At 44.0% G+C, this 19998-nt stretch overlaps 1 protein-coding gene across 1 annotated transcript in view; it reads right to left on the bottom strand.

Moving 5' to 3' along the window:
- The window catches only part of ANXA3 (annexin A3), a 33570-nt gene extending 13883 nt beyond the window's left edge, over window positions 1–19687 (bottom strand). Inside the window, exons 1-6 of the mRNA XM_015832360.1 lie at window positions 19636–19687; window positions 14866–14903; window positions 6999–7086; window positions 6047–6141; window positions 4772–4885; window positions 2445–2535 (exon numbers count right to left, since the gene is read on the bottom strand). Coding sequence (XP_015687846.1) covers window positions 2445–2535; window positions 4772–4885; window positions 6047–6141; window positions 6999–7086; window positions 14866–14880 — 403 coding nt within the window. The 5' untranslated portion in view covers window positions 14881–14903; window positions 19636–19687. The remainder of the gene's footprint in view (window positions 1–2444; window positions 2536–4771; window positions 4886–6046; window positions 6142–6998; window positions 7087–14865; window positions 14904–19635) is intronic.
- Window positions 19688–19998: the final 311 nt, after the last annotated feature.

Genomic DNA, 19998 nt, shown 5'->3' with positions numbered 1-19998 from the left:
AAAAAAGAAGGAAAATTCATTAAGAATATAGCCTATTTATCAGAAGAACCTTAATTTTAATCTTTTGCCTGCTTTGAGCATCTAAGCTGCTAATGGCAAAGTTATCTCTCTTGGTAATCCCATCTACAAATGGGGATTACTAATGTTAAACTGCCTTTCAAGTTTGTTATTCATCATATGTAAGATGCTCTGAACACTGAAGAAAGATTTGAGGAAAACTTTCCCACCCAGTTTATTTAACCTTCTCTTTAGTTCTAGGTTGCTTTTCTCCTTGATTAGTTTCCATCCATTACTTCTTTTCCTGCCCCTTAGACATTGAAACACTGCTATCATGTCACCCTTAGTCCTTCTTTTCATTAAACTAGACATACCCAATTCCTGCAACGGTTCTTCATATGTTTTAGCCTCCAGTCCCCTAATCATCTTTGTTGCTTTTCTCTGCGCTCTTTCTAGAGATTCTCAACATCTTTTTAAGAGTGTGGCGACCAAAATTGGATGCAATATTCCAAGTCTGGTCTTACCAAGCTATTATGAAGTGGTGTTAAAACTTCACGTGATCTTGATTCTATCCCTCTGTTAATGCAGCCTAGGAGTGTGTTGGCTTTTTGGGAGGTTGCAGCACACAGCTGGCTCATTTTTAAGTGACTGTCCACTAGGACAGCAAGATCCCTCTCACAGTTACTGCTATTGAGCCACGTTTCACCTAATATGTCCCTGTACATTTGGTTTTTCATAAGCCTTCCCTTATGCGGTGACTTCTAAACATGTTTAGAACTACAGTCCTCAGAATTGTCAGGCTGCCTTTGACCATGGAATTCATTCATTCATTCATCCATCCATGCATCCATCCATTCATTCATTCATTCATTTTTTTGATAGCTGTCCATCTCAATCCATGACTCTGGATATTTTACAGTTCCAAAATTCTGGAACTCTGGGAACTGAAATCTCAAGACACCCAAAGAGCACTCAAGGAGCCCATTTGTAGGACTTCCTCAAATTGTTAACCCTGCGTTCCTTCACTCACAATGTCAGCAAGTTTGGTGTTTACTGACCGGTCCATTGTGACTCAATCAATTTGTTCTTCGGTCCAGGTTTATTTGTTTGGCTGAGCTTAAGACTACAATGCAGTGAAGCAGGACCGTCTGATTCTATTCCCACCAGCGAGCTTTCTACACCCTCACCAAGAGAAGAGACATCCATCTTCCAGATATTAATCAATGCCACAGCCCTGAAAGAACTACACCAGTCCCAGCTATATAGGCTTCGCTAGGCTGGCTGCATTCAGTTCCCAATCCATCTTGGTCAGCCTCTCTGCAGTTCGGCAATTCATCTTCCTGAAAGGCATCAGGGCCTTCTTTGGCTAGGGCCACTTATCAAAATAAAAGCGACAGGGGACACGGGCCATGATCATCTAGCTAATACTAACTCAAGAGGGTCTGACTTAATGATGAGGAGATCCTCCACCCCGTGTGGACCTTTGCGCAAAACCCTTTAGACCAGAAAAGGACAATTTTCTTCAGCCACAAAACATGGAACTAGGATTCCAACTGTTAAAAGTTTTAAAAAACTCCTAAAGGGTAAGAGAGCGCTCAACAAAATGAAAATATCCATTTTGTCCCTGAAGAGCCAGTTTGGTATAGTTGATTAAGGCACCAGGCTAGACACCAGGAGTCAGCCACTTGTCTGAAATGGTATAGGGCAGGGGGTCTTCAAACGTGGCCCTTTTATGACTTGTGGACTTCGACTCCCAGAATTCCTCAGCCAGCATGCCTGGCTGAGGAATTCTGGGAGTTGAAGTCCACAAGTCATAAAAGGGCCAAGTCTGAAGACCCCTGCTTTAGGAAGATTTTTTCTTATGGCACAATGCAGGGGTCTTCAAACCTGGCCCTTTTATGACTTGTGGACTTCAACTCCCAGAATTCCTCAGCTAGCCATGCTGGCTAAGGAATTCTGGGAGTTGAAGTCCACAAGTCATAAAAGGAGCACGTTTGAAGACCCCTGGTACAGAGTCTCCTGCTTGAGCAGGGGGCTGGACTAGAAGACCTCTAAGGTCCCTTCCAGCTCTACTCTGATTGAAACCCCTCCCCCCATTGAGTTTGCTTGTCAGAAGCCATCTGGAAAGGTCAAAAATGGTGATCACATGACCTTGGGACAGTGCAAGTGTCATAAATACATGCCAGTTGCCCAGTGGCTACATGTTGATCATTTGACCCTAGGGGTGCTGAGTCATAAGTGTGAAAACTGGCCATAAGTCACTTTTTTCCGCACCGTTGTAACTTTCAACACGCATTAAACAAACAGTTGCAAATAAATTACTCCATGTAATATCAAATCTCTTCCTGAGCCAGTTTTCATTCCAGACTGGTTAGCTATTGCTGCATACAGAGAAGTGAAGACGCAAATACCTGGCTGGTTATCTATTCAGTCAAGGCAGTCCTTACTTGTATAATAAGCCTGAATTACGGCTCTGAGTTGTTGGGTGGTTCGGGAAGCCACGATCTCAATCAACGCCGTCTCATTAGTTCCCACGCCCTGGCAAGAATCACATTAAAAAAAAGATGCTCAATTTTCCATTCAAAGATTGATGTAGACCTAATTGCATCTGGCAATCTGCAGAATCTGCCACAAGATGGTTAGAAATCTCAGAGCAAGATAAATGACCCAGAGAGACCGTTTCAACGTGAAAACATTCATTCTGGCAGAAGACAAATGGGCTGACCTCATCTCAGGCAAATGTTTGTAAACAGATTTCAGCACGATGGATCTCCACGAGTTACAGGTTTTATTGAAATCGTTGAAACTCAGCAGGGCTAACACTGCGTGGGTGATTAATGGAAGCACCCAACAAATCGTTGGTTAATGGTGTGAACTAACAAGAGTAGGGGTAGATGAAAGAGCACTGATCAACTGATTCATCAAAGCATAACTGCTTGCTAAAAGTAAGGATTTAAAAATGGAGCTGCAGGAATGGTGGGGAACACTGATGGCCCTGCAGGGGGACAGCTATGTCACCCATTGTGGACAGTGTGTATGTGTATCTTAGGGCTGAACCAATTTATAATGCCTTGGTAAGACCACACACGGAATACTGCATCCATTTTTGGTTGCCACAATTTACAAAAGATGTTAAGACTCTAGAACAGTGGTTCTCAACCTTTTTAATGCCGCGACCCCCAATCGGTCGTAAGTCGAGGACTAAACCGGTGGTAAGTCGAGGACTAAACCGGTCATAAGTCAAGGACTAAACCGGTCGTAAGTTGAGGACTACCCAACCGGTCGTAAGTCGAGCACTTTCCCTGCCCGGGAGCGCCACGCATGTGTGGTTCCGCCCCCTGCGCCGGCCGAGGCGTAGCTGGCAAGTGGCAGAGACAGAGCAGGCCGACCACCAGCTGGCCCAGCTCAAGGGAGGTAAGGCACCCACCGGAAAAGGGAAAAAAAAATGGCGGACAGCCTTGCTTGGCGACCCCTGTGAAATGGTCAATCGACCCCAAATGGGGTCGCAACCCATAGGTTGAGAACCACTGCTCTAGAACAGGGGTCTTCAAACTCGGCCCTTTTATGACTCGTGGACTTCAACTCCCAGAATTCCTCAGCCAGCGTGCCGGCTGAGGAATTCTGGAAGTTGAAGTCCACGAGTCATAAAAGGGCCAAGTTTGAAGACCCCTGCTCCAGAAGGAATGCAGAGAAGAGCGACAAAGATGATCAGGGGACTGGAGGCTAAAACATATAAGGAACGGTTGCTGGAATTGGGTATGTCTAGTTTAATGAAGAGAAGGACGAGGGGTGACATGATAGCAGTGTTCCAATATTTGAAAGGCTGCCAAAAAGAAGAGGGGGTCAACTTATTTTCCAAAGCACCAGAAGGCAGGACAAGAAGCAATGGATGGAAACTCTGTCATTCTGTTATTGTGAATGCAAAGAAGCTCCATAATGGGAAGAGGAAATCATAGAGTTGAGAGTTACAGCTCTGGCTGATGCTTTCTTTACAATATTTAGTCCTTGACTTATGACCACAACTGAGCCCAAAATTTCCATCGCTAAGATAGTCGTTAAGTGAATTCCACCCCATTCCACGACCTTTCTTGTCACAGTTGTTAAGTGAATCACTGCAGTTAAGTTAATAACAAGGTTTTAAGTGAATCTGCCTTTCCCCATTGACTTTGCTTGTCAGAAGGTTGCAAAAGGGGATCACATGACCCCGGGACGCTGCAACCGTCATAAGTACATGCCAGTTGCCAAGCGTCTGAATTTTGATCACGTGACCATGGGGATGCAGCGGTGGCCATAAGTGTGAAAAACAGTCATAAGTCACTTTTTTCTGTGCCTTTGTAACTTCAAATGGTCAACAAATTAATGATTGTAAGTCAAGGACTAACTGTACTGAAGAGACTAGCAACTCCAGTTAGCAAAGCTCTAGCTGTGCAAAGGTCTGCTTTCTCTTCTTCTAGAAAATTTTATTTTGATTTCTTCCCCCACAAGGCAATTATATTAAAGTGCATTCACATAAAAGGAGAGTGCGACAGAAAATGTGACATTTTCCCAAAACAGATTCAAACAAAGCATGTGTCAAAGTGAGGTAGGTTAAGGCAGGGGTCTTCAAACTTGGCCCTTTTATGACTCGTGGACTTCAACTCCCAGAATTCCTCAGCCAAGCGTGCCTAGCTGAGGAATTCTGGGAGTTGAAGTCCATGAGTCATAAAAGGGCCAAGTTTGAAGACCCCTGGGTTAAGGATTAGCATTAAGAGGAGGACCATCCTTTTCAACTTACTCTGACGGTTCGGTTAATTTGTTCCGCGTCAAATTCTGCAGGGGGAGTTACCAGATAAAGCAAGACAAGCCCAAAATCACCTGAAGTATCTTCCTTCAAAGCATCTTTCAGCTCCTTCAAAAAGAAAAAAACAAAACAGAGCCACGAATAATTCTCGCCGTCAAGAATCCTGGGCAGCTTCAGCAATAATTTCCAATCCAGCTAATCACGACTGGGGATCATAAATATTTTAGCCCACCACATATGGAGGGCATCCATTTAAAGCAGGGGTCTTCAAACTTGGCCCTTTTATGACTTGTGGACTTCAACTCCCAGAATTCCTCAGCCAGGCATGCTGGCTGAGGAATTCTGGGAGTTGAAGTCCACAAGTCATAAAAGGGCCATGTTTGAAGACCCCTGATTTAAAGAATGCCATAAGGGCAGATCTTGGCAGAGCCTCAGTTTTACTGCTTTGAGGAAATGTATCTTGTCAAAACTATTTTCTTTCGTTCTCGGTGAGAAATTGAAAGTCTTGGCTGGCCTGGGTCACCCCAGTTGCTATTACCCTGCAAAAACTTAGCTGGACCGTATCACTTCATATATCAGCCCAGTTTTTGGATGGGATGGGCCAATCTCAAGGATCTGAAGATTCATTTTGACTGGATTTTTCTTCCTTTCGTTCCCATTTTTAGGTAGGAACAGGAAATCCCTGCTATGGGAGAATTCCTCAAATGACTCCTTTAGAAATACACTATTTAATTTGGTTTTTATCCTGCCTTCTGTTACTTTATAAGTAACTCAAGGTAGCGAACATACATAATACTCTTTCTTCCTTCTCTTTTTCCCACAACAACAACTCTGTGAAGTGAATTGGGTTGAGAGATAGTTACTATCCCAAGATTATCCAGCTGGTTTTCATGCCTAAGGAGGGACTAGAACTCACGGCCACCTGGTAACTGGCCCAAAATCAGCCAGCTACCTTTCATACCTAAGGCGGGACTAGAATTCACCATCATTGGTGATTGGCCCAAAGTCACTCAATCAGCTGTCATGCCTAAGGCGGGACTAGAATTCACCATCATTGATGATTGGCCCAAAGTCACCCAGCCAGCTTTCATGCCTAAGGCAGGACTAGAACTCACAGCGCCTGGTTTCCAGGCCAGCATCTTAACCACTGCACCAAGCTGGCTCTTCCATATTACCGTAATTGCCATGAAGAATCAGTGGCTGGAGATAACGGAGCCCCTCACCCTCCTAACCCCCCTCCCCATCACAATATTCCCCAAGGATGCATACCTTTCCAGTGTAAGCTTTGTACTCTGCAGCTATCAGCTGCCGTTGAGCATTAGATCTTCCTGTCAGGATCTCAATCACTTTTGTTTCATCTGTGCCTAAAAGCAAAAATTAAGAAGGGAGTCAGCTCAGAAAGAGGAAGAATCTTGAATCTTGGAGTAAAACATGTGAAAACGTTAGCGATAGGCAACCTGTATCCCATTCTCAAAGTTTCTTGACAAGGAAACTTTAGTTTTGTGGACTATTGTGAGGAAAGGTCTTACTCTTAAAAATGGAAGGATGTCATGGAGAGGACTCACATCCTTTGAAGTAACATCACTACCCAAAATTGTTCTACATCAGGGGTCTTCAAACTTGGCCCTTTTATGACTTGTGGACTTCAACTCCCAGAATTCCTCAGCCAGCATGGAGGAACTAAGACCCCTTCATGACTTGTGGACTTCAACTCCCAGAATTCCTCAGCCAGCGTGCCTGGCTGGCTGGGGAATTCTGGGAGTTGAAATCCACAAGTCTTAAAGTTGCCAAGTTTGAAGACCCCTGGTCTAGTCTCAGTTATAACAACTCTGTTGCACCCTGGTGGTGCAGTGGTAGAATGCAGTACTGCAGGCAAGCTCACTGGTCACTCCAGGAGTTCGATCCTGACCAGCTCAAGGTTGACTCAGCCTCCCATCCTTCCGAGGTTGGTAAAATGAGGACCCAGATTGTTGGGGACAATATGCTCACTCTGTAAACCAGTTAGAGTGGGCTGTAAAAGGACACTGGAGTGGTATATAAGTCTAATTGCTATTGCTAACTTCCGTATTCAACATTGCTCTGAATCTAGATATTCCTGAAGAATAAATAATCTGAATATTAATCCGTCTTTGGAGTTAATCTGTCTGTGACAAACCAGAATAAAGCAGATCTCTTGTTTGGATCAGAACAGAACCTGTCTTCCTTTCCCAAGGAGACTTACCCAGTCCTTCCATTGCTTTTTTAAGTGCCTCTGCATCTTTTGAAGCATTGAATCCTGCAAAATCCTGAATTGTTCCTCTAGAACCAACCTAGAAGAAAACAGATGCCGCTCAGTGACATTGGATTCAAGGTCAAGACGTGCACAAAGTAAATAGGATTTACAAGCTGCACTCAAGAACCCGTGTTGCTTGTCCACGGTCATGGGGTCAACCCCAACCTTTCCAGCTCAAAAGATGTTGGCAAATGGCAAGTTGACACAACACAACCTCAATTACAACCTTACGACCACAACTGAGTCCAAAATTTCTGTTGCTAAGGCAGACATTGGTCAAGTACGCTTTGCCCCATTTTACAACCTTTCTTGCCACAGTTGTTAAGTGAATCACTACAGTTGCTAAGTTAGTAACACAATGGTTAAGTGAGTCGGGCTCCCCATTGACTTTGCTTGTCAGGTCACAAAAACGGATCACGTAACCCGGGACACTGCAACCATCATAACTATGAGCCAGTGGCCAAGTGTCTCAATTTTGATCACGTGACCTTGGGGAGGCTGCAACAGTCGTAAGTGTGAAAAATGATCATGTCACTTTTTTCTATGCTGCTGTAACTTTGAGCAGTCACTAAAGAAACTGTTGTAAGTCAGGCAGGAACAACCTGCAGAGTTCATGCTAACTACTTTATTATTTTCTGTCTATAATACAGGAATCTCCCCAGTCCGGTAACCAACTCCCGGGAACAATTAGATAAGGAACTTAGGGGGGGTTGGTCCTAGCCTTTTTGTTGGTTGTGCAGTGACTCCAGACTAGCTCCAAGCTTGATCCCCCCTCCCTGCCCGGCTGGTTGCTTTCCAACAGGTCTAGTTATAAAGGTGTTGGGCTAGGAATGGTGAGATGTAGATTCAACCCGACCCTTAGCCATGGACAGACTTAGATTTGTCCCTCTCTCTCAGACCACAGCAGACAGGCAAGGAAAAGAGAAAATTGTAAACCCTATTTTGAGTGAAGTACTGCTTTTTGAGAATAGGAAACCCAGAATTGAAGTAAGAATGAGAAAATGGTAAATCAGATCTATTCTCTTCTATATATTTTCTTTTTACATCAAGGCGACCTTTATGAAAAGGCCCCAGTGCAATTGAATACATAGAAACATATCACCTTAAAAAAAATAGCAGAATTTATATACTAAGCCCGCAGGGGTAGGCAACCTTGGCTCTTTTATGACTCGTGGACTTCAACTCCCAGAATTCCTGAGTGAGCGTGGCTCAGCTTGGAAACCTCTCCCTTTCCCCTCAGCATGGCTAGCTCAGGAATTCTGGGAGTTGAAGTCCACGAGTCATAAAAGAGCCAAGTTGCCTACCCCAAATGTTACAATATAAAGTCATTTACATTTTAAGGCAGAGTCATCGCAAAGCTGATTCATTCACGTCAAGTAAAATAAGTCTACTAATGAAAGAAAATGCTTAGCTTTTTGTTCATAGCATCTGTTGTTAGCACATAAGAGGATATAAGCAATTCACATAGGTGTGGAGAAAGAAAAAAAAACAGCTGATATGATCTCAGCCTTTCAAGAATGCTGACTTAATTCCTCGATTCAAAAAAAAATTAAAATAAAACCTGCCTGCACAGCACACTCTAAAGAAATCACAAGCCGGAAGCATAAAAGATATAAATATAGTTCTCGACCTACGACCACAACCGAGCCCCAGATTTCTCTCGCTAAATGAGACAGTTGATAAGTGGATCACTGCGGTGGTTAAACTAGAAATTTACAACCAGTCATTAACAATCATTCAAAGTTGCTACAGACATCCCAAAATGGATTTACTATCCCATTTTGAAGATAGGGCCGTGGTAACCCGCTTTACGACCATCATGACTTATGATTGTAAGGACTACATCAGAGGTCTCCAACCTTTTGGGCACCAGGGACAGGTTACGTGGAGAGAGGTTTTTCCGCAGCCCGGAGGGGGCGTGGTTTTGTATCCCGTGGATGGGGCTTTCCTTGTTTGTGCGGACTGTTTGCTGACATGCTGCGGCCTGGTACAGGTCAACGGACCGGGGGTTGGGGACCCCTGGACTACATGAATGAACTCCCCCCCCCCCGGTGCTCTGCACTGCAGTGTGGATTTTGCAGACAAAGACCAAAACAACCAGGGTAACAGCAAACTACAGATCTATGTTTTTATCAGGGAAGGAATTCAGCGGAAGCCTCACTGACGGTAAATCAAGGAAGGCCAGCAATAATTAAGCAATGCAGATTTTCCTCCCAGAAGCCCAGACCCACTCTCAACAAACTGCAATTTCCACATTTCATGGGGTGTTTTTTGTTTTTTCGCAACAGAGCAAAATTGCCTCGGCTTCTCGGTTCCCCTGAGGTCTGTAGTTAGGGATGTGCAGGACAAGCTTTTGGCGTAAGAAATTGCATCCCACTGCAGAACACGTTTCCTGGCTTCTGCATTTTTGCTACAACCTGCTTACATAAAATTAAGGGCTTGGATCATAATGCAAGCGCTGCAGATCAGGGAGGACGGATCCCACCAAGAGGCCTCCCGAATTCCCTGCTTGAAAGACAGACTGGGCAGGAAGTCTACTAGCGAAAAGGGGCTCAGAGGTAATAGGATAAGAGAATACAGCAGTGGTGGCGAACCTATGGCATGGGTGCCAGAGGCGGCACTCGGAGCCCTGTCTGTGGGCACACATGCACACCGTCGCCCCAGCCCCACCACTCCCTGTGGCCCCCTCCTCACCAGGGAATTTTCATACCTGATAAAATGTGAATTTATCCCGTTTCAGTGTAAATAAAAATTTTAAAAAATGAAAGATGGGCTAAAATTCCTTTGCATATTTGTTCTAAGATAAATATAATTAAGATGAACTTTGCTTCAAGGTTATTTTCTACTTTGACAGGTCTTTCTCGGCTTATTACATTATTTTCAACAGCTTTATACGATATTGGATACATTTTGGAGGACTTTCCCCCGAATTTACAGAGATGCCATCTTTAATCTTTTACTGCTTTTAATGCTTAGTGTGGGGATAGAGGGAGATTGTGTGTGTTGTTGGTGATGGTTAGTTTCAATCTGGTTTTAGATGACACCGTAATTGTTATAAATTCTATATTCTACATAAGCCGCTAAGAGTCATTCTGGTTGTGTGAGACAGAATTGACTTTAATAAATCATTCAATATTTTTTAACAAGGGTATCCTGCAATCTTCCAGTACAAGAACTGTAATTATATGCTGGAAAATAATGGATTTCACATTCTACATTTTCAGGCTTGTTGCTAGCGTTTGTCAGAGTAGAGTAGAGTAGAGTAGAGTAGAGTAGAGTAGAGTAGAGTAGAGTAGAATAGAATAGAATAGAATAGAATAGAATAGAATAGAATAGAATAGAATAACAGAGTTGGAAGGGACCTTGGTGGTCTTCTAGTCCAACCCCCTGCTCAGGCAGGAAACCCTACACCATTTCAGACAAATGGTCGTCCAATCTCTTCTTAAAAACCTCCAGCATTGGAGCACCCACAACTTGGAGGCAAGTTGTTCCACTGATTAACTGTTCTAACTGTCAAGAAATTTCTCCTTAGTTCTAGGTTGTTTCTCTCCTTGATGACTTTCCATCCATTGCTTCTTGACCTGCCTTCAGGTGCTTTGGAGAGTAGCTTGACTCCCTCTTCTATGTGGCAGCCCCTCAAATATTGGAACACTGCTATCATGTCACCCCGCGTCCTTCTCTTTATTAGACTGGCTGTATCCAGTTCCTGCAACTATTTTTCATATGTTTTAGCCTCCAGTCCCCTAATCATCCTTGTTTCTCTTCTCTGACTCTTTCCAGAGACTCAACATTGTTTTTGTATTGTGGCAATCAAAACTGGATGTAATATTCTAAATGTGATCTTATCAGGGCATTATAAAATGTCATTAACACTTCACGTAATAGCAGTGTTCCAGTATATGACAGACTGCCACAAAGAAGAGGGGATCAACCCATTCTCCAAAGCGCCTGAAGGCAGGACATGAAGCAATGGATGAAAACTCATCAAGGAGAGAAGCAACCTAGAACTAAGGAGAAACTTCTTGACAGTTAGACCAATTAACCAGTGGAACTATTTGCCTCCAGAAGCTGTGAATGCTCCTACACTAGACGTTTTTAAGAAGAAATTGGACAACCATTTGTCTGAAATGGTATAGGATCTCCTGCTTGAGCAGGGGGTTGGACTAGAAGACCTCAAATGTCCCTTCCAATTCTGTTATTCTGTGAAAAAAAAAACTTTGGCAAACCTAGCCCTATTCTTTCTTTATTTAACAGCCAATTTAATGACCCCACTTACCAACCACCTCATTTAGCAACTGTTCAAAGTTACAAAAGCTTTGAAAATGTAACTTTACCACCAGTCCTCGCATTTACGACCATCAGAGCATCCGACAGTCATCTCATTACCACTGACACATTTCATGACCGGCTTTTGACAAGCAAAGTCAATGGAGACAGGGGCGGTGAAATCGCCAGCCACGCCCACTGTGATTACTTTAGTGAGTGCAGTGGAAATGAGGTCCTAAGGCCATGACAGTCACATGATGTCTCGCTTAGCGGCTGCATTGCTTGGCGTGGTCGTGTTCACTAAGCGAGGACTGTCAATGCTACACATTAAGCCCTATGTAGTAGGGGATGATTAAGGAGGAAAAAATTCCACAGGCTTAAGTAAGGAGTTCCAGCCCAAGAATTAGGGGTAAAATGCAGACTCTTGCAACCTGCAATGAACACTCCACCCAGCTCTGACTGAGTTCATCAAGGTGGAATTTCTTTGAAACTTCTGAATTGCTACTTTTCTGGGTGTTGTGCAATTCGGATTGAGCTGATGTTCATTAAATAAGGAACTAGTAACCACCACCGTCCCACTAGTAGTTTACATCTAGAGCAGGGGTAGGCAACCTTGGCTCTTTTATGACTCGTGGACTTCAGCTCCCAGAATTCCTGAGCCAGCCTGGCTCAGCTTGGAAACCTCTCCCTTTCCCCTCAGCATGGCTGGCTCAGGAATTCTGGGAGTTGAAGTCCACGAGTCACAAAAGAGCCAAGGTTGCTTACCCCTGGCCTAGTTTGAGAGAGCCAGTTTGGTCTAGTCCAGGGGTAGGCAACCTTGGCTTTTTTATGACTCGTGGACTTCAACTCCCAGAATTCCTGAGCCAGCATGGCTCAGCTTGGAAACCTCTCCCTTTCCCCTCAGCATGGCTGGTTCAGGAATTCTGGGAGTTGAAGTCCACGAGTCATAAAAGAGCCAAGGTTGCCTACCCCTGCTCTAGAGCATCCTAAGGTGTTTTGCAACAAAAACGACAATGGCTACAGGTAGTCCTTACTTACGACTACAGTTGGGGGCCACAATTTCCACTGTTAAGCAAGACAGTTAAATGAATTGTCCCTGATTTTACGATCTTTTTTGTCAGAGTGGTTTAACAAATCACTGCAATTGTTAAGAGAATCAATCAGAATAGAGTTGGATGGGATCCTGGAGGTCTTCTAGTCCAACCCCCTGCTCAAGCAGGAAATCCTATACCCTTTCAGACAGATGGCTGTCCAATTTTTTCTTAAAAACCTCCAGTGTTGGAGCACCCACAACTTCTGGGGGGCAAGCAGTTCCACTGGTTAATTGTCCTCACTGTTAGGAAGTATCTCCTTAATTCCAGGTTGCTTCTCTCCTGGTACCTTTGGCAGAATAGGAAAACCTACAGTATCCAGTATTCCAAACAGTCTCCCATCCAAGTACTAACCAGGCCTGACCCTGCTTAGCTTCCAAGATCAGACAGGATCAGGCGTGTTCAGGGTAAAATGGCCATAGAATCACATGGTCATTAAGCAAATCTGACTTTCCCCATAGATTTTCCTTGTTGGTAGACAGCCAGGAAAACCACAAGTGGCGACCACATGACCCCGGGACTTTGCAACCGTTGCAAATATATCCTGGCTTGCCAAGCGCCTAAATTTTGATCATGTGACCACGGGGAATGCTGCAACGGTTGTAAGTGCGAGGACCAGGTATACACCACAAGAGACTAAAAACAGTGGCAAACAACAATATCGGCAAGCCTGATCAGTCACTTTATCGGCCAAGAGTAAAACAGGCACCCGAGATGGACGATTCTGGTTATCACAGAAAGAGAAACAAAGGTAGCTGTTTCAACTGTAATTATTCTTCTTTTGCTGAATTTATGCTTCTGGTGCCAAGATAACTCCGAGGATTTTGTAATTAATCTGCATCTTGACTTGGGGGGGGGGGGAATCTACAGTATTTGCATTCAGTCCTCGGCTGCAAATGTCTACATTTGCTCGCTCAGCCCTACATTTTAATTCGTCAATATTTACTTAGAAAGAGTTTGAACCGGTATTTGCCATAAAGCTAAGGCCGCTGTTACTCTGAGACATACACCTGACACACCCTTCGTGGTTTTAAAGCTTATTTGCTCATCCTGAAGCAAACATGCTAGTTTGGTAGCTTCCTGGACTGGTCTGTATTTTCCCCACTGTGAGAAATCATTCATTTGCACAATTATTTAAAATTGCAGAGTTAAAAAAATATGGATGTGGAAATGGGAGTATTATTCCAGTAAAAATCATTTATCTAATGCAAGTTGGCAATTTTAAAACTTTTGGACTTTAACTCCCAGAATAGCTGGCTGGGGGAATTCTGGGAGTTGAAGTCCACAAGTCTTAAAAGTTGTCATGTTTGGGGATCCCTAATCTAATGAATCTTCTTAGCTTTGTCTAGAAAAAAAAAAAGCAGCACTAAAGCTATATGTTGGGATGGGGCCTTATCCTAAGAGGTGCAAAAAATAAAGGAAAACCGGATGTAAAATAATGGGTAAATAATTCTTCAGTCTTTATGCCGAGCAATTCAAATTCTACATAATCTGTAAACCGAAATGTTTGGTGCTTTTTTTCCAAAGTGAGATTACCCGTTTGTATTTGCAATGCAAATCTGCATTCAAAATGTGAATATTTTCTCCCCGAATTCAAGGAGAAAATTCTAAGCAGTGTTACAGTCAATCAAAAACCATTTTCCGATGAACCGCTATCTGAATCAAAATAAAGAACATTTTGTTCCATGTGGCAATCAGCTTACCAAGATCGGATACTTGTTTTCGTATGTACTAAAGCTTAAATTGGACTGTCTGTGTCTTTTCCACTGAATTTCATTCTAAACCAGGGGTCTTCAAACTTGGCCCTTTTATGACTTGTGGACTTCGACTCCCAGAATTCCTCAGCCAGGCACATGTGCCTGGCTGAGGAATTCTGGGAGTCGAAGTCCACAGTCATAAAAGGGCCAAGTTTGAAGACCCCTGGCATATTTCAGAAGTAAGACACTTGCAGAATTGTCAATCCTAATATATGTGGAAGAGTCCATTGTGGAAAGGCCACTACAATTAAACAGGTCTGTGCACAAACATACAGGTAATCCTTGACTTACAACAGTTCATTTAGTGACCTTTCAAAATTACTACGACACTGAAAAAAGTGACTTCTGACCGTTTTTCACACTTATGACCATTGCGGCATCCTCCATGGTCATGTGATCCAAATTCAGACGCTTGGGGCAACTGGTTCATATTTATGATGGTCGCAGTGTCCCGGGATCACGTGATCCCCTTTTGCGACCTTCTGACAACAAAGTCAATGGGGAAGCCGGATTCACTTAACAACTGTGTTACTAAGTTAACAACTTCAGTGACTCACTTAACAACTGTGGCAGGAAAGATCATAAAGTGGACAAAATTCACTTAACAACTGTTTTGCTACCGGGGACTACCTGCATTCAGGTTTGCTTTTTCTTGATCAGTTTAGCCTAATAAAATAAATATAAAAAAAAATTTTGTCTTACCCAAATAGAAGTCATGGTTATCTGTTTTCACAAAAATGCTGCAAAAAACAAGCAAACAATAAGTTGGGTTATTAATCAAGGATGAATTCAATGTTATGCAATGCAGGTAACAAAACGACACCACCCTCAGCAAATGGCTCTTTATCCTCTGCCTGAACACATCCTTTAAAAAGTTGCTTGCTACCTCTCAAGGTCATTGATTCAGTATGTTCCTATTATTATTATGTTCCCCCCAGATTCACTTGAAGCCTGCCTTGACATGACATTAGCTAATGACACGAGTTCTGATTCTGTAATAAAATGTTTTACTATAGTAAAAGAGGCAGGTTTTATTTGGCTGTTCGCTGTCGCCTCTAGGTCTAGCATCCTTTCCTTCCCAAATTTATTTATTTTATTGCTTCTTATTTGACGTTCAGCTGCAAAACAAGGTTAAAGAATGCCGTTCTTCATTTGCTCTGGAACAGCAGACGCTGGGAAACAGCTGGAGCAGCCTCCACTACTGTGGAAAAAAGCTACGGCAATTTTTTTTTCTCTGCAAATTCCCCTTTTGCCATTTCTGTTATACAGCAAACTCAATTCATAAGTTTACCCTTGACATACTGAGTCTACTCTGTTCTACCTTGGCAGATAATAAGCCTTGGGAACTGAATTCCCCAGCTCCCACCTAAAGGAAATTTCTACTCAGAAAAAAACTAGGCTTTGGGGAGCTGTTTGAAGTCATCCAGGAAAGCAGGATGACTCTGTCTGGTGGGAACAAGCAGACAGAGTCCAGCTCAGGGTCTGTATCCATCTTACTAATTTTTTGGTTTTTAATAACCAGGAATACAAGTGGGAGCAAAACAATTTCGCCGAATGATGATTCTGCCTGTTTTGGGTCATGTATCAAAATACAATAATGAAGCAGGAAGACTGGCAATGAAATTTCCCTTTCCTTCCTTTTTCTTCCTTCTCCAAGATAAGAAGGCAGAAATTGGAGACAATTTTCTATCTTCATGGATTTCTTAATAAAAGTCCTTCTCAGGTTTAATATTAGAAGAAAGAAGAAGAAAGAAGAAAGAAGAAGGAAGAAGAAAGAAGAAAGAAGAGGCAAGAGGAGGAGGAGAAGGAGGAGGAGAAGGAGGAGAAGGAGGAGGAGAAGGAGAAGGAGGAGGAGAATAAGAATAAGAATAAGAAGAATAAGAATAAGAATAAGAAAAATAAGAAGGAGGAGGAGGAGGAGAAGAAGAAGAAGGAGAAGAAGGGGAAGGAGGAAGGAGGAAGGAGGAAGGAGGAAAAGAAGAAGAAGAAGAAGAAGAAGAAGAAGAAGAAGAAGAAGAAGAAGAAGAAGAAGAAGAAGAAGAAGAAGAAGAAGAAGAAGAAGAAGAAGAAGAAGAAGAAGAAGAAGAAGAAGAAGAAGAAGAAGAAGAAGAAGAAGAAGAAGAAGAAGAAGAAGAAGAAGAAGAAGAAGAAGAAGAAGAAGAAGAAGAAAGACAGGTTTAAGGAGCATATGCAATGCAGGCAGAGAAGAGTTCCTCCCAGGACTTACTCCAAGGTTGGACTGAGCATCCTTCAACCAGTTCTTTCTGTTCTCGAATTCAAGAATTGGAGAACCCATAAAATCCTCTGTTGGCTCAGATTAGCTCTCTCTCCTGGGGAATTGAGGGGGGGGGAGTTGTGGATTCTAAAATTTATTTATTGATTTTATATCCTGCCTTTATTTTTATAAATATCTCAAGGTGGGGGTAGGGGTGAACATACCTAATACTCCTACTTCTATTTTCCCGGAAAAAACAACCCTGTGAGGGTGGGCTGGACTAAGAGAGGAACTGACTCAAGGTCACCCAGTTGGCTTTCATGCCTAAGCGGGATTAGAACTCATTGTCTCATGGGGATTGGTCCAAAGTCACCCAGCCGGCTTTCATGCCTAAGGCAGGACTGAAACTCTCTATCTTCTGGTTATTGGCCCAAGTTCATCCAATTGGCTTTCATGCCAAGGCGAGACTAGAACTCACTGTCACCTGGTTTCTAGTCTGGTCTCTTAATCACTAGACAAGGGCTAGGCCGCCTTGGCTCTTTGATGACTCGTGGACTTCAACTCCCAGAATTCCTGAGCCAGCATGGCTCAGCTTGGAAACCTCTCCCTTTCCCCTCAGCATGGCTGGCTCAGGAATTCTGGGAGTTGAAGTCCACGAGTCATAAAAGAGCCAAGGTTGCCTATCCCTGCACTAGATCAAACTGGCCTATATGTTGCTGAACTATACTTCCCATCTCCCTGCACTAGGAATGATAGTTTATCAATATCTAGAGACCAGAGATTTCCCACTCCTGTCCTGTAGAAGGCTGTGTCTCCTTTGGTTTCATCCAGATGCTTTGCAACCCTGTCACCCCAGCATGGGATTTTACTTTTTTTAAATAATAGTTATTATTATTATTATGGATCATCGCAGTCAGCCAGATGTTCAGACTGGATTTGGCATTTTGTCTACCTATCGAGTCCTTACCCAGGACCTGGGATAGGCAGATGTGGATGTTTGATGGTATTACAGATATCGTCGCAGGATGGAAGCAGTTCCTAGTAAGGCCACCTTTTGCAATTGACTAATAGCGAATTTGTCAATGCCAATGGTGTTCAAGTGGTGCTCCAGTTGTTTTGGGATTGCACCCAAGGCGCCTATTACTATTGGTACTACCCTTGCTTGCCTTTGCCACAGTCTTTCTATTTCTATTTGTAGGTCTTTGTATTTTGTTATCTTCTCCAGTTCTTTCTCGTCTATTCTGCTGTCTCCAGGCACTGCCACGTCCACTATCCAGACTTTTTTGTCATTATATTATTATTATTATTATTATTATTATTATTATTATTATTATTATTATTATTATTATTATTATTATTATTATTATTATTATTATTATTATTATTATTATTATTATTATTATATCAAAACTATGTTTAGAAGTTAGCTGGAACAAAGTACTGCTGCGCCAGCTGAAACTTGGATGATAATGAAAAGCTGCATCAGGTGAGTCTCGACAGAGGAGACTCAGCGAGGGGACCTCCCAGATTAGGAATTTGAAAAGTAAATAACAGAAGAAAGCAAAAACAAACCACGTTCATGGTTGCCAAAGAAAACTTAATGTGCAAGGCAAATGCAGAAAACTTTGGTTAGTAAATTTGATCATGGGAAAAATGAGCAGGGAAGGAAAGCTACCGGATTTGCAAGAGGAACAGATCACTCCTGGTTTTGTTTGTGTTTCAAAGAAACCTTTTAAACCGAAACATCAATTGCTTGATGGGAAGAAAATGGCAGGGAAAAAAAAAAGGGGTGGGGGGTGCGCGGAGGTTCTTGGAGTCATTTTGCTCAGCCCCCCCACCCCACCTGTGTGCTAAAAATGGGGAACTACATGCTATTCTCCCAAAATTCCTAATTGCCCATCCCAACCAGGACTGGTGCAATCTACAAACATTCTAGCTAAGCAGGATGAGATCCAGTCACAGCTTGAAAGGGAGACCACCAGGAAATCACATCCCAGAAGAAACCGGGCCAAATCATTAGTAGACTGTTGCAGAAAGAAAAAAAAAGAAAAAAGCCTCTCCTAGACTTTTCAGATAGAGTCAAAGGAGAGAGAGAGAGAGACAGAGAGAGAGAGAGAGAGAGAGAGACAGAGAAAGACACACACAGAGAGAGAGAGAGAGAGAGACAGAGACAGAGACAGAGACAGATAGAGAGAAAGACACAGAGAGAGAGAGAGAGAGAGAGAGAGAGAAGAGAGACAGAGAGAGACAGAGAGAGACAGAGACAGATAGAGAGAAAGACACACAAAGAGAGAGAGAGAGAGAGAAGAGAGAGAGAGAGACAGAGAGAGAGAGAGAGAGAGAGACAGAGACAGAGAGACAGATAGAGAGAAAGACACACAAAGAGAGAGAGAGAGAGAGAGAAAGACAGAGACAGAAAGACACAGAGAAAACAGAGAGAGAAAGACAGGGAAACACACACACACACACAAAGAGAGAGAGAAGGAGAAGGAGAAGGAGAAGGAGAGGGAGAAGGAGAGGGAGAAGGAGAAGGAGAGAGAAGGAGAGAAAGTGAGGAAGTGAAATCCACGTGCTGAGTTGGCAGCTGTCCAGGGCCAGTTGGAGACCGGCCAGTGCCTTCTAGTTAATTAAGAGAAAGAAAAAGGGAAGGAAGGAAAGGAAGGAAGGAAAGAGAGAGAGAGAAAGAAACAGAAAAAGAAGAAAGACAGAGGGGGAAAAAAAGAAAAGAGACAAAGAAAAGAAAGAATTTCGGCGCGTTTCCTTCCTCTTCGTAAGCTATCCAGGCTAGCTATCCAGGAAAGTTGCTCTCCGCGGGGCAGCGCGCAACAGGGACCCGGCGCGCGTGAGAAGCGCTGCGAAGCAGACGGGGCGATGCCCGGCGAGGCGCCTTTCGAGTTTGTCCTCTCCCCCCCCCCCCACACAACCCGCGTCCCCACCTTGGCCAGATCCCCCAACCCCACCCCGGGGACCAGGTCTGGCTGCCCCCTCGGATCTCCCACGACTGGGGAGGCGAGGTGGAAGCTGCAAGGCGCCGAGGCCACCCGGAGACGCAGCCCTGATCCCAGGCTGGGCGCGGCTGGGGTGCCAAAGGGCGAGTCAAGTGAGCTGTGGGGCTGGGAGGGCAGGAGGAAGAAGGGATGGGGAAGCCTGCAAGAAGGGCTGGGCGCCCCCCCCGTCCGGCTCCCCGGCTCCTGCAGGCGGTCCCCCCCTATCCAGGTCTCGGGGCCAGGGAAGAGATCGAGCGGGGAGAGACTTACCCGAAGCAACAGCCCGAACTGTGAACTTGCGAAGGAGAAGAGTAGCTACGTCGGCGCGGCTCTTGGGAGAAGTAGTGCTGCTGCGCCCCCGCCCTCCGCTGGCTCCACCTGCCCAGAGGTGCGGAGGAGGAGGAGGAAGAGGAAAGGGGACCCGGACCTGTAGGACGTCACCTCTACCAATAGGGGGCGCCCTTCTGGCTTTTCTCTCCCGAGTCCGCTGGAAGGAGAGTTGTGGAGGACCACCGACCAGGTTGCATCCTCTTTAGAAGCAAGATTGGGGGGTTTTAACAGCATAACCAGACTTGGAAGGGACCTTCGAGGCCATCTAGTCCAACCCCCTGCTCAAGCAGGAAACCCTATACC

The sequence above is a fragment of the Protobothrops mucrosquamatus genome, unplaced genomic scaffold, assembly GCF_001527695.2.
Source record: "Protobothrops mucrosquamatus isolate PMUCROS unplaced genomic scaffold, P.Mucros_1.0 scaffold3, whole genome shotgun sequence".
NCBI lineage: Eukaryota > Metazoa > Chordata > Lepidosauria > Squamata > Viperidae > Protobothrops > Protobothrops mucrosquamatus.
The sequence above is the reverse complement of the archived record's forward strand: the minus strand, read 5'-3'. Positions and strand labels throughout refer to the sequence as shown.